The sequence below is a fragment of the Aythya marila genome (assembly GCF_965140915.1).
Source record: "Aythya marila genome assembly, chromosome: 14".
Classification (NCBI taxonomy): Eukaryota; Metazoa; Chordata; class Aves; order Anseriformes; family Anatidae; genus Aythya; species Aythya marila.
In genome coordinates this window covers 11,085,862-11,099,881 of record NC_139055.1, presented here as the reverse complement: position 1 = coordinate 11,099,881, position 14,020 = coordinate 11,085,862, and the positions used below count along the sequence as shown (strand labels likewise).

The window sequence follows — 14,020 nt, the reverse complement described above, 5'->3', positions numbered from 1 at the left end:
GCAACAGAAGCAGAACTCGCCCCCAGGAGCGGGCCCATGGGTGCTGTAATAGGGGACTGGGGGGGGGTCCGGCCCTGGGGTCCCGCTCGGCGCCCCGCTCCCCCGAGAAGGACGGCACGGCTGCTGCGGGTTTGCTGCAGTTTCATAAAAACATACATAAATATATTTCGGTTTCTTTAACAGGGAGCGAAGCCGCGCAGGCACCTATAAAACACAGTCACTGCTCCGCCCGGCGCTCCCGGCTCGGCTCGCGGCGTAGAAAAATGTATAAAAGGGGGGTGTGGGAGCAGCGGGAGCAGCCCTCAGAACTTGTGCTTCCTCCGGCGGCAGGCTCGGGGCTGCTGCTGGCTGCCCGAGGGGTGCGCCGAGCGCGGCGCCGAGTCCAGGGAGCAGCCCGGGGCGGGTGGCACCGCGGAGATGCCGAAAGGGAGGCGTGGGACGGAGCTGGCGCTGTCCCCGGCCGCCTCATTCTCCTCCTCTTCCTCCTCGGCACGGGCTGGGAGCACGGGAGGGGAGCATCGGCCTCCTAGTCCAGCGAGGGGGGTCCCCGCATCAGCACCTGCAAGGAGAGGGCACGTCAGCACCTGTGGGGGCAGCACCCTGACACCCACCCCAAGACCTTGGTGACATGGAGCTGGGCTGTGCCATCACCGGCACGTCTTGGGCTGTGCCACAGGTCTGTGGGGCTCCCGAGGGGGTCCAACAGCCCCCTAACCCCCAGCCCCCTATAAGCGGGCTCCTTCAGCAGGAACATGGAGCTGACACCCCAAAGCCCCAAAAGGGGAGGTCCAGCAGCCTTCATCCCAGCACAAAAAGCAGCTTCCCACCTGCAGACTTGCTCTCCGAGAGCTCCAGCATGCTGAGGAGTCCCCTCTCGTGCCTTCCCACAACCTGCCAAGGGAGAGGAGAACACCGTCACAGCGCTGTCGTGAAGGAAACTGTCTGGGCACAGACACCGGGGCAGCTTTGGGGCCAGTTAATGGAGCAGAGCCCGGTAAGAAGGGAGCCCAGGGGCAGGAAGCCACCCTCAAGCCCAGTGAGCAAGCACGGGGCTGTATGGGGCTATCTGGGCACCAAAGTCTTTGCCACATCCCCCAGGCACTGTGCCTTTTGAGGCTTTGTCCTGCTCCGTGGATGGGGCTTGATGCTGTTGGGAAGAGCCTTCCTGCACGGCACAGCCAGACGAGGAGCGCACATCTCGTGCCCTCTCAGGCTCAGGAAGGTGTGACCACATAGACCAAGGGAAGGGCACTCAGCCTGCCTGCAAAGTCCCCCCTCCTGACGGTTCCCTGCCCCAGAAGGCACTGGCATCCCAGCTGCAGGGCTGGAGCTGCCAAGCACCCCAAAACTGGCCGTGGCAGGAACCCCGTGCTACCAGCAAGAAGCTCCCCAACGGCCCATGACCCTGATCTGCTCCCCCCTCAGCACGAGGCAGAGCCGGAGGAAACCCAGAGCCTTTCGAGCCACCTGTAGGGTCGCCCACCCCCAGCCCTTTCCCACAGGGACGGAGTCAAACGGCCCCCACGGAGCCGGTGACACGCAGGAGCAGCCGTGCCCCGCAGCTCCCCGAGCCACGCAGCGCTTGGCTGTGTCCCAGCCAAAACCATCAACCAGAAATCTCATCATTTGCATCTGAATCCCCAAAGGGCTGAGGCCTGTGATGGATTTAAGGGATTATAGGAAACTAAGACATCATGTTGCATCTTCACGCTGAGAATCATTTCTGAGCGCCGGCAAAGCTCAGGCACGAGGGCTCTGCCCGCAGGAGCCAGCGGGAAGGCCCAGAAGACCCCTCCCCATGCTCCCCCCAGACCACCACGAGCAGGACAATGCCCGGTGGGGGCCAAAACCTGGTAGGTGACTGTGCCCCAGCTGCTCCCCGTGCTCCTGCCACGTCCCCCCAGCGGGCACACCTCCCCGTGCTCACTCCCCTGGGATGCTCCAGGCACGGAGCGGTTCCCCCCGGCTTCGGCTCCAAACCTTCCCCGAGGGAAGGGGCCGGTGGATGGAGTCAGATGCTCCTGTCACCCTGACACCGCCCTCCGCGGCATCTCTATTCAGCCGAGGGAGGCTGCAGGAGCGAGGCGCGCCGCCTGGCAGCGGGACAGGCTGGCTGCCTGCCCGCTGGAGAGGTTACTGGCAGCGCCGCCGGATTAGCTCACCCCTGGGACCGGTCCATGCTCTCGCAGGAAGGCAACAAGCTCTCTGGCCAGGGCTACCACGCGCAGGGCCAGGCAGTCCCGTGCCAGGACAGCTCATCCCACGGCCCAAGGAAAGGGCTCCTGCTGGCAACCCGGCCCCGAACCCAGCGCAAAGCAAAGGAGATGGTCTGCGGGGTCGCCCCTCACCTTGGCGCTTCGCAGCCTCCTGGTTCCCTGAGCTTGCCTAGCAGCCTGGAGGCAGCTGTCCACGTGCCTCTGATACTGCAGCAGTGGCACCAGTGACTTACAGAGGTAGCACTTCTCACACCTGCCAGGCACGAAAGGACAGAGCACCGCGTTAGGATTCGCCCTGCGCCGGGCTCCCGGCCACCGGATCGGGACCGAGCAGCGGGGTCAGGCCAGCGCCGAGCACAAAGCCTGAGCGATTATCAGTTTTCCCTGCCTGCTCCTCTGTCTCCTGCTGCTGCAGCAGCGGGACGGTAATCAAATCTGCTCATCTAACTATCTCAACCGCTGCTGATTTCTCCCCAGACATAAAGCACCCTGTCAAAATCCACAGAAATGAAGTGCGAGGGCTTTGCAAAAGGGAGTTAAATTCCGCCTGAAAAGCAAACCAAGTGTGTTAAATCAGAGAGACGTTTTACCAGGGCTGGATGAGCTTGTCTGACTAGTAAATCAAGTCTTCCTCTGCACTATCTCCATTTTACATGCCACAGCACGTGCTCCTGCTGGGGGGCTGGCACAGGTGCCCTCTCCCTTGCAGTGCGCTCCTCGAACCCCCTCGTTTGTGCAGGAGATGCCCAGGCTCACGCAGGATGACAGTGTGGCTAGGAAGAAAATTACCCGGGGTGAAAGGAGATTGGAGGTCAGGCTTGGCTTTATACGGCTGTAATTGCTTCCACACCAGCTCTCGGCGGGGACCAGAGCATGCAGAAGAGGGCACTGGTTCTTCGGGAGAGCATCCACCCGGGGAGCTGTTCAGGAATGGACCTTCTCCAGGAAGAGACGAGCCCCCAGGGACCAGCCCCAGCAGTGTTGTGTTCAGTTTGATAAGCAGCACTCTCCGAGTAAAACTCACCCCAGGCTCTAAAACGCGTATGGAGAGCCCCCATCGAGCAAAACTCTGCAGTACTTTTCCCGTATTTTCTTTCCAGTCAGTGCTGATTACCCAGATAATGTGTCTAAACAGAAGCTGTCCTCTCTATAATTAGCCTAATTCCATTAGTGATGTTGCCATCCACTGTTTGTAACAGCAAAATTGCTTCCATAGCAGGGATTTTACTGTCAGATCCTCTCTTATGATGCTTTGTGTGGGTGGCAGGAGGAGGGGCTGCATGGGAAGAGATTAAACAAAGCCACTGCTATTCTGAAAGTCTAATTTAATTAAGAATATCACTACAGGTGCCATGTTGACAGCCTCCCTGTCCTAGCCTCTTCTTTTCCCAGGGTTACCAAGCTCAGATCTCCCAGCAGAAACTGCCTGAGTTAGCAACATTTCAGCTCCCTCCACGATGGCCGGAGACCACGCATCCCTGACCCACCATGGGCTTGGCTGAAAGGAATTAGTGCAAAAAATAAGCAAGCAGAGAGCAGCAAATTCCTCTTGTTTCGGTGTAAACATACCCAGCACTGCAAGGAGAGGCACTAAGCAAAGGCAATTTCTCAGGGAAATGATGCTGTAAGGCCAACAGCCAGCATTTATACAGGGATTAAGACGTCCAGGGACGAGCTGGAGCAGAGAGACAGTCTTGGAGGAGCAAGCATACCTACTTACTTGTCAGTGTCTGAGGCCGCCGGGCCGCTGTCACCACCGGCAGCTTTACTCCTGGCCTCTCTCTGACGCCGGGTGAGCACTGGAGGCAAAACAGACAAGGTTACCTGCCAGCCACCCCCACAGCACCCCTGCACGACGCCCACACCCTTCATTCTTTTCACTAAAGCAGGAGGGATGCAGAGTGAGGCGAAGGAACACGGGACTGGGGTGGCCAGGACCTCAGTTCCTGCCAACGCGGGGGCTGGCCAAGCCTCCTTTTTTCGCGGAGGGCTCTGGAAGAAGTTGCCTTCCCCAGGCTGAGAAGCCAGCTAAGCCGTTTCACACCAGCCCTTGCCTTCCAGCAGAAACAGCTGGACCAACAGGATGCAGTTTACAGTAATTTTAAAGCTGACGCACGGCAGCGCAGCAGCCTGGGAGCGGAGCTGCACAGCTGCTCCAGCACCGCCCGCTGCCAAACCAAACACCCGTGTCTGCTGCCGGGCAGGGAGCGTGGGAGCGGCGAGGCTGGGGAGGAAGGAGGGCTGAGGCTGTGCAGGGCCACCAGCCCTTCTGGGACGTGGAAGGAAGAGGCAGCCTTGCTGTGGAGGCACGCAGCTCGTGCTGGGGTGGGAAGGTTCCAACAACTGGCCTCGCAGTCGCTGCGTTGCCCCCACCTTGGTCTGCGCAGCTCCGTGAGGTCTCTGCTCTCCGGTGGCAGCAGGGAAGGTGCTGCTCCGACACGCGGAGGCAGCCAGCGAGGTGCTGGCCTGAGCAGCACGCAGGAGGTGGTCCAACAGTTCCTCCAGCACGCCCGAGCAGCCTCTCCAAAGCTGCTCCCCAGGCACCCGCGGGGAGCACGGCGGAGAATTGCCTCTTTCAGCTGAATTCCTCAGCATATTCCTGCTGACATGCCACCAGCAAAGACCCTCGGGGAACACATCGGATATTTTAGCTCACTCCACCAGGGACATCCAAGACTCCAGCCCCGAAGCAGATGTCACAGTAAGCACTCTCAGGCAATCTGGCTACGGGGGGGGCAATGCACGGGGCTGTTTTGCAGCCCAGAAGCACTGCTTGCCACACTCCACGCTCTCATTAGGAGAAAGGCCTGGATCCAAGCTACGGGCATGACAAAGCTGTTATTGCTGGCTCATCAGCTGTGCCAAAGGAAGGGATGCACAGAATTTTGTGCGGGACAAAGGGAATCCTCCAGAATTTTTTGCAAAACCCCATTTCCAGAGCGTCAGGCGACCCCCGCGTCTACCCACGGTGCTGACACAGCGAGGCCCTTCCCCTCCTGGCTGTCACTGCTCAGCCACAACCACCAGATGTGCCGCGAGGTCCTCGGGAGCTGCTGGGGCTGGAGGGAGACATCCACGCTGAAGACACAAGCTCGAGCCTTTCCTAGACGTGGACGCTGTCTCGTGGGCGACGACGGATCCCAACAGCCTGCTTCTCACAAGCACCAAAGCAGGCGTCTCTCTTTAGCTCAGCCTGGCCCAGATTTGAGGTGGCAGCGTGCTCGGGAGGACAGCTGAGCACGGCCACCCCCCGGCCCCCCAGCCTGCCCCCCGTGCGCTTGGCAGCGCGGTGAAAGCCGCTCCCCGGCTCGGCGCGCACTTGTTAATATTCCTTTAACACCGTCTCAGGAGCCTCGTGCACCAAGCTCAGGTGTTAATCAGTTCTATTTTCTTCCCAAAGCAGTGAACACATCTGGCATAATGGGCCCATTAGAGATCTCCGGGACCAGCTCTGCGGGTGCCCAGGGGAAGACCCCCAGCTGTGCTGCTGACAGCAGAGGCGCGGGGGAGAGAACAGGGCCGGCGGTGCCGGCGGAGGCGCAGCAGCCAGCCCTCCCCGCTCACATCCCCACAAATGCTGGCGAGGCACGACCCTGCCCCAACACACCAGCAGCCCACGGGACTGGGGGGGTCAGGAGCTTGGGAAAATACTCGCTGGGGGGCAAACTCCCAGCCTACAGAGCAGTCCTGAGCCGCTGTGCGATGGGAACCCTGCAATGCCACCTGGTGCACGGCGCCGTGCTGGGCCGGGTGCTCTGCAGCCTGCGGACGGCCCGTTCACTCCTTCAGCATTTCTCCTGGTTGGCAAATCATCCTCAGCACCTCCCGGGGCTGCCAGGTGAGCTCAGCCAGATGCCGGCACGCAGAGGGGCAAGGCCACATGTTTCCCAGCTCCTCGCCTTGCTGCACGAGCCGTCTGCTCCTCTCTGCACCTGCTTCCCCCACCCTCACCACCAGCCACGCTCCTTTGGGCACAGAATCTTTTCCCTGCACCTATTCTGTTCCTCTTTCCACTGTATCAGTGCCACCTCTGTCGATGCCAGGAGGTTTTTAACAGCACCGGCACTGCTGCTGCGCTGAAGATTGACAGCTGCATTAGGCTGCATTCGGGGCTCTGGGAGGAAGGGATGTGCAAATCCTCATTTTCCCAGGCTCACCTGGGAACTGAGAAAATGGGAGCACGTAGATGGAGGACGATAGGAATTGAGTACGTCCCAAAGCTCAAGGCGATTTGATGCGCTCAGTAACAGCCAAGACTCACTTCCAGACAGAGAGCAGCAGATCTGTGCACGGGCAGGGGCAGCAGCAGGAGGCAATGAAGCCGGTGGCTCCGTGAAGAGCCCCTCAGCTGGTGGCACGAAGGAAGAGGGAGCTGGCACAGCACTTCCATGGCTCCGCTCATTCACCTGGAATTAACACCGGCCACTGAGCTGGAAACCTGGGACCTGAACCTCCCCCCAACCTGGTACGGAAGCTAAAGCAACAGCAGGCTCTTCCTTTTTATTTACTCAGACCACAGGAAAATGGAAATTCATGATCAGATTTTCATCCTGTCCAGGTATGTGGCTGTCTGGGCATCCAGCCAGGGCGGCCATGTATATACGTAAGGGAAGCAACTGCAGCTTGTCTTGCCCAGCTGCCTCATTTGAAAACCTGTCCTTAAACATCAGCCAGCCTGAGCTGCCCTCCTTGTACAGCCCCCATGGAAGACTTTGGTGCACGATTAGAAGAGGGGAGAAGAGAAACAAAACCGCCAAGGATCCATCCCTTTGTAATTTTAAAACTGCAAACGCTGCCAGCTACAGCAACCAGCGGTACCGAAGCCATCAGGAGTAAATCCAATTAATAAGTCTGAAGACAGATCAGGAACCCCTGACCCGGTGCAGTGAAGGAAAAGCGAAGCTGTCTTTCCTAACCAGATCAGGACATGGCTCAGAGGGCAGCACTCTGACTGCCTTTCGCACAGGATTGCTGCTCTGCTCCTGAGGAAGCCAGCGCCCAGCCTGGACGTGGTGCTGCAGTGCCAGGGGACAGGCTCTGGACCGACACCTGAGTTGGCATTTGCTTCAGAAAACAGTTCTCCCACCTCGTTTATTCCCCTTGCATTACTTTACCTGCAGGTTTTATGCTAGTAAAAGGTGCCAAGATAGCAGCCCTGGAAGCAGAGCACTTTTGTACCTGCACAGATGTGCCAAGCTACTGCCTGACCTCTGCTGGGCTGAACATCTCCCCCACCTGGCTCATCCCAAATCCCCCCGAGCAGCCCAGCAGCTGGGGTCTTTTAGGGTGATGTTTGTCTCGGTATGCTCGCTGGGAGCTGGAGGGAGGTGCCCTGCAAACCCAGCAGGCATCGGGCCTCTCCCCCACGTTGTTTTCCTCCAAGCTCAAGTGCACAGCTCGGAGCACGGGGAGCCCACAGCTCCATGAAGAGCCCTGGCCCAAACAACATCAGGCATTGGAGAGTGTTATGGCTAATAAAGCCTGGTCTCTACAGGGAAAATACTAGAATAACTGGCAATCGAAAACCCAAATTACTGTGATTTTGTCCCAGAACCATTGCTCTGCTTAGAGCCATTACTGCAGACCAAGATCCCTTTTATTCCAGGCTAGTTTTCTTTTTGGGGGGGATTGTTCTGAACAAGGCAGAATAGCAGCGTAGCAATTCCAAAATAACTACCCTGACAAACATCCCCGAGGAGACCAGTCTGGAAGCGGAGTGGAGAGGCCAGCCTTGAACTCTGTCCTGCTGAAAGCCAACACCAAAGGAGAGAATAAATTCCCTTGCACTGCCAAAAATTTCAAAGCCTTCTCCTGATCACAGCCAGGATTCCCCAGGATCAATGGATATACCCACAATCCAGGCACACGGGGGACCCGATTACCGCCGGGCCAAAGCCAGTCCTGCTAAAAGGCATACTAAAAATTCCGCTCTGTTTTGTAGTGCAGATAAGACCTTTATCAGGATGGGAGAGGAACTTTGATGCTGCATGATCCGCACGAGCCGTTCCCCCTTTGCACTGGTAGCCGGTTTGTGCCTGCAGAGAGAACTCCCCACCAAAATCCAGCACCGAGCAGTAACAGCTGCTACTCTGGCTCGTGTTGTCTTGACAGGCCCCATGTCACGTCCTCAAAGATTTAGTGTAACAAGGACCTTGTATTTTAAAGCTACATCAACTCTGCATTAAGATTACATGGAGAAACTTTTTCCTGCTGGAGGAGTGCAGAAGCTACAGCTCTTGCACTTGCTCTGATTTGCTCAAATTGCTTAAACATTACAGATTTAGATCGCATTTAATAACCCAGTATGCAACTAAAAATTATATATTCACAACCTGCAAAGTTAATCTCATTACAAGCCACTACTTTGATATTACCTGACATTGTGCTAACAGATTTTACATTTCAAGCAGCAGCTAAAGCATAACTTATTGAATACGCTGATAGCCAACTGGTGTATTTGTTCACTTAAGCTCTACAAAGGTTGGCTACAGAAAACTGACACAGAAGAGTGCAAAGAGGATTTAATACGGGCATTCTGATTGCACTTCTATGCCTCACTCTTCACATGAAGGAGAAAAATCTGAGCTCCCAGATCAATAGCCATCATTTTGCAATTTTGGAGGAGCAAGAGGGAAACTTTTTTTGCAATCCCTTCCTGCTGAACAAGCCATTTTTGCACATACAAATGTCAGGCTCATTGCACAGTGCAGGCTGTACTCGGAGCAGTACAGAACATTCTCATTTCTTAAGAGGCCTGAAGGATGCTCACCCGCATGGCTCTGGAGCCTGCCATTTTCTATCCGTGGCAAATTCTCTGCAGGTCCTCACTAAACTCAAAATAGATGTGCCTTGCAAACATCGTGTGAAACAGCCAGGTCTCGAGCCTTGGGTAATGCTCAGCTTATAGACCTTCCCCGGGACTAATACTGGGGTCGGTTATGAAGCCGATCAGAGCGAAGAGCTCTGTGCAGGAGTTGCTGGAAATTATTAGAGTCTCCAGCTACACTCTCCTGGCCAGCTCTGAGACGGACCAAGGCAGAGAGGACAAACCTCCCAACCTGCCACGCCACACACCAAATATCCCGAGAGGAAAAGGATTCCAGCACCCGGCTGCAAGTGCCAGGAGAGGGAGGCCAGCACAAAAAGCAAATATACAGCGAGTTTGGCAGACCTGGGCTGTCCTCGGCAGGCTCCTCTCCCACGACGCCGTTGCAGTACATAGCGTGCAGCTCGATCTCTGCAGCTGGAAAGCCTTTGTCGCACAGCGGGCACGACACGCGGTCAGCAGCTGTGGGATTGCCCTCAGCCAGAGCCCTGCCAGCATTTTCATCTTCACTGGCCTAAGGAAGAAGAGGAAAAGCAGACAGTTAGTCGTGTTGGTTCTTTTTTTGGTAGCTGCAGTGCTCTGTGCTGTCTGGTAGCTGCTCACCCTCCTAGAGACTTGCTTTTTCTTGGTAAGTTTTATTCTCCCTTCCTCACACACAGGTCAGAAATAACACCACTGCCTGAGTAAACTGTGCAGCACTAATGTCTAATTCTTCTTCCAAAGGCAACATGTCCTGCTGAATCATGGTGAAGCCTCCCTGCACAGCCGTGCACACCGTTTAAGGCAAACACCACCTATCCTAACAGAAAAACGGCAAAGCCTCCATTAATCAGGAAAGCTCAGAAGCGAAACTGATGGGAAATTCATGGGGCAAAGCGAGAGTTCAACACCTGACTTGTGCTCATCACTTTCTGGACACGATCCACACTACAGAGGCTGCGCTGTCTGGGAACACAGCTTTCCCCAGGACGAAGGGAGGCTGCGGCACGGCGAGATCGCTGGGGAAGCTCCTGCTCAACGGGGAACGTGGCTGGAGCAGCATCAGAGGTGACACAGACCCACAAGAGGCAGCGCAGTCAAAAACCCCGTGCCACACGGCATTACTAACAGGGGCTCGTTGCCAGGGCAAAATGTCACAGCCCATGTTTGTTCATTAACACTTCCTCACGCTCTCTCTGTGCGTTGGTTACCCAGCTGCAGAGGTGCCCCACTACAAAGCCCAGCACCACAGGCTGCTCCCTGCGCTGCTCCTGATCCCTGGACGCAGCAGGCTGCCCCCATCTCACTCACAGTTCGGGCTCTGCCAAGTCAGGCTTGCTACAAAATCTCTCCATATTTCAAAGAGAAATGTTTTTCCCCCTCTCCATTAAAAATTATTTAAATATTAACCATGTAGAAGAAACCTAGAGGGAAATAGCATAGGAGGGCTTTCTGTTCGTAGGGCTAAGCAGTGACATGTGCAGTAAAACTGCTGCCTGCATCCCTCCAACGGTGCAATTTCAGGGAAGCAGTAACCAGGGCCAGCCACCATGCACGTTGTCGTATTTCTTAGTTTAACACTTGCTTTGCCAAAAGAGGGCCTGATGCTGAGCATCCGTCCTCATTTTTATGTTCCAAAGGGAGGGAGAGCGCTTGGTTGACTCAGAGAGGCTCTGCAAGAAATTGCACGGCTGCGTCTTAAACTTGAGAATCCAAGTCAGAAAATTCATCTTTCCCAGACACCGCCTGACAGGCGATGGTACCGACCCCCAAAAACACTGCACTGATTTCCAGGGAGACTCTGCACTAGGTTTCTACGGAGGAGTTGCCACAAGAGTTCCTCCAGCCAAACGCAAGCTGTTGGAGCACATCGCTTGCAGCATTAGCACTCATCCCCTGCTCTCACTTCTCAGTGTCACTACATCCCGCGAAGTCCTCACCGTGGGGCGTTACAAAGAGGAGTCATAAAAAAACAAGATGTGTCAAATATGAATGATCGGATCAAACCCGCATTATCCTAGTCAGACAACACAGCAAAAAAAAAAATGATGGGAAAAGCAGCAGGCACCGTGCCTTCGAGCTGCCATTTTTAAATCAGTCTTAGGAGATCACCGGTTCCACACGCCCTGCCCGCCTACATTCAGTGGTAAATTACTAATTTTAAATGGAAATGCAACACGCTGTAACAAAAGATACCGCAGCCCTGAAACGGCGTGCACAAAACCTTGCAGTAGCAGTCCGGAAAACCTCGACTGCGGAGCCAGTCACCCCCAGCAGAGGCAGGGACCGGCGCCTCCCCTCTCTAGCAGGGCAAATTGCCTACGAGAGGCAGCGCTCGCAGCCAGCAACCAGCCAAGAGCGATGCTAGAGGCTGAGCTCAAGAACAAGACTCCCGTGTCCTGGCTCAGCATCTGCGAGGAAGGAGTCGGTCCCAGCGGTCCCTGCCTGCTTCGTGCTAACTGCTGATCCGCGGGCAGCTGCTGCTGCTGCCTGCCTGGGAGGCTGCGGGCTGGGGCTGGTGCCGAGGATAACGCTGCGGGACAGCCCCTAGGAAGCCCCAGCACCTTGTCCTGCCAAACGGGCCATCAGCGTGCCTGCAGGGCTGAGGCACAGCTCTGCACAGGACCGCAGCCGCTGCCCGCCGCAGTCTCTGATCGACTGAGCAGCGCTGCGAGGGACCTGCGGAAGGGAAGGAGCACGGGAGCAGAACTTAATAAATTAAGAGGCCCGCGACGATGAGGCTTCGGAGCTGCAGACGCGCCGTACGAGCTGCAGGCTGCCCGAGTGAGCTTCCCACAAATGAATCCTCTTGTCGAGAGCCGCGCGGCTCTGTATTCATGTACCCTGCCAGAGGAGCACTTGGCAACCCCTTTGATATCGCTCTCTAAATTAATAGACAAAGGGAGTTTTATCAGAAGCAGGAACTGAAGTCAGATGTCGCTACAGTGACAGCTGCGAGGCAATTGCTGCACAGGTGTGACAACACAGGGAGAGCAGCCACACAACAGCGCACATCTGTATCGGGAGCCAAGAGGACGGCCCCGCCACTGGCTCACTGCTGCTGCTAACCATTACTGCATACAAATCGAGGTTCCTGGGCCCAGCTCCCTCTCCTTGGGCTGGGAGCCACCACCAGCCCTCAACACCTCGTTGCTATCTTTATCCTAACCCAGCCCCCTTGGGTCAATCTCTGCTCAGCCTCTTGGAGATGGTCTGTGGCCAACAACCGCCGGTGTTCAGAGGACTGTAACAGGTAAAATTGTGTCCTAACACGAGTAACTGAGGTCCCTCTGCACCACTGAGCACTGCACTTCTGACCCTGGGCAAGCACCAGGCTGCTGTCCCCACTGAGGACATCCTCCAGCACTGCAGTGCATGGGATACAGAAGAAGGAGCTGCAGCTGATAACAAATCTCCAGCTACAGGACTGAGAGGCTCCAGATGCAGCTGGCCAAAAGGGACTGGAACTACAAAGCAGCAGAGAAAAGTGAATGGAGCAGTGTTCACGAGGATCAGGGAAATGCTAGCACAGCCCAGCTGAACGGAAGATCTAGCGAGCAGCACTGGAAACACGACAGATCCTCAGCTTCAGGCTCTTTTACCTGCATAGGTGAGTCCTTGCTGGACGAGCAGAGCTCTTCTCTCTCTGGCTCAGCAGCTTCCAGTGGACTCGGCTGGGTCTCTGCAGAAAAACAGCTCCATGTCAGCGCAGCTTTGTGGCCCCCAAACTTTCTCCTCACTTCATGTAACTTAACCCGTTTCGTAACAGCGTTTTCACAGTTTTAAAACATTTTTTTAGACTTGTCACAAATGTTATCAGACAATGTGCAACAACACAGCTGGATGAGGGGTTAGGAGTCACAGCACAATGGTGTGAGGACAGAGCCACTGCAGCTTTGCAGCTTCATGGGGAGTGAGACTAGACTCAGGGAAAGTGTGTGGGACACTGCTGGGATAGAGGCAATGCAAGAATAGAGATCGGCCTCGCATCTGAGGAGCACAGCAAACACAGCTCCCATTCTGTGGTCTGTCACGCTCTCACACCATCAGGCCTCCAGGCTTTCCTTCGCAACAAAACGTGCCTCCAAGCACTGCCATGGCCTCTCCCTACAGCTGCTCATCACCAGGAGTGGGCTCTTCATCACTTCCCTCACTTAAAACCCTGAACTGGAACATCTCAAATGTGGTAGGAGAGACCAAGGAAGAAAAACTTGTTGGTCCCAAACAGTCTTAATTAATGCGAGACCAAAAAAAATTACTTCAGCTCTCATGCTTTACATATCTTGACAGTGAAAAATGTGAACATTTCCTGATAGCCTTGCAGAGACCACACCTGGCACTGTGTTTGGAATGACCCCTCTGGTCTCACCGGCAGCAAGCACCCAGCTATTTCTGGCCACAGAGCTGCAACATTGTCTTAGAGGGAATGGGTCCAAAACCAGGGAACGAAAACAAAATTATTCGGATAATTTCAGCCCTGATAAACACAGCTGGGAAGGAAAACTTGTTTTGTTCAAATGCTTTGCAAATTCTTTTCTTTTCTCTGCATTTTATAAGTGTGTAACATTTATTTCATAGCTCGGAACATTCCCAGGTGCCTCTTACCTGGGCAAACGGAGATCTCTTCTTCAGCAGAGTTTTCTGTGGCAATATCTGGGCTCCTTCCGCTGCCAAGTGGGGTCAACACGGAGATGCTGTTCAAAACATAAATATAAAACTCAAATCCAGCAGGTGTGACAACACGCCCCTGCCTGTCCTGCACAGTTCAGAAGAGCAGAGCACTCTGCCATTTCCAGGTGGTCATTATTTGATAGCCAGAAACGATCAGGATAACAAACACATTGCTACAAAATGCTGTCCTAAGCAGAAACTCCCCAAAGAACTAATTTTCATACAGTGACCCTTTGTGTCTTTATGGAGGGCTTCTATCTCATGTGAGGGGAGCAAAAATACCTGCAGGGCTCTCCTGCTTCTTTCTGCTCTTAGATCTGGGAGCTGT

General features: G+C 55.3%; 1 protein-coding gene across 4 annotated transcripts in view; it reads right to left on the bottom strand.

Moving 5' to 3' along the window:
* Positions 1-111: 111 nt before the first annotated feature.
* UIMC1 (ubiquitin interaction motif containing 1) overlaps positions 112-14,020 on the bottom strand; it is a 36,243-nt gene continuing 22,334 nt past the window's right edge. For 3 of the 4 annotated variants that reach the window (XM_082771754.1, XM_082771756.1, XM_082771755.1), the window contains exons 7-13: positions 13,627-13,715; positions 12,624-12,703; positions 9,388-9,556; positions 3,937-4,015; positions 2,349-2,469; positions 828-891; positions 112-559 (exon numbers count right to left, since the gene is read on the bottom strand). In XM_082771754.1, the coding sequence (XP_082627880.1) occupies positions 303-559; positions 828-891; positions 2,349-2,469; positions 3,937-4,015; positions 9,388-9,556; positions 12,624-12,703; positions 13,627-13,715 (859 nt within the window). In that variant the 3' untranslated portion in view covers positions 112-302. The remainder of the gene's footprint in view (positions 560-827; positions 892-2,348; positions 2,470-3,936; positions 4,016-9,387; positions 9,557-12,623; positions 12,704-13,626; positions 13,716-14,020) is intronic. The other variant, XM_082771757.1, reaches the window with a different exon arrangement.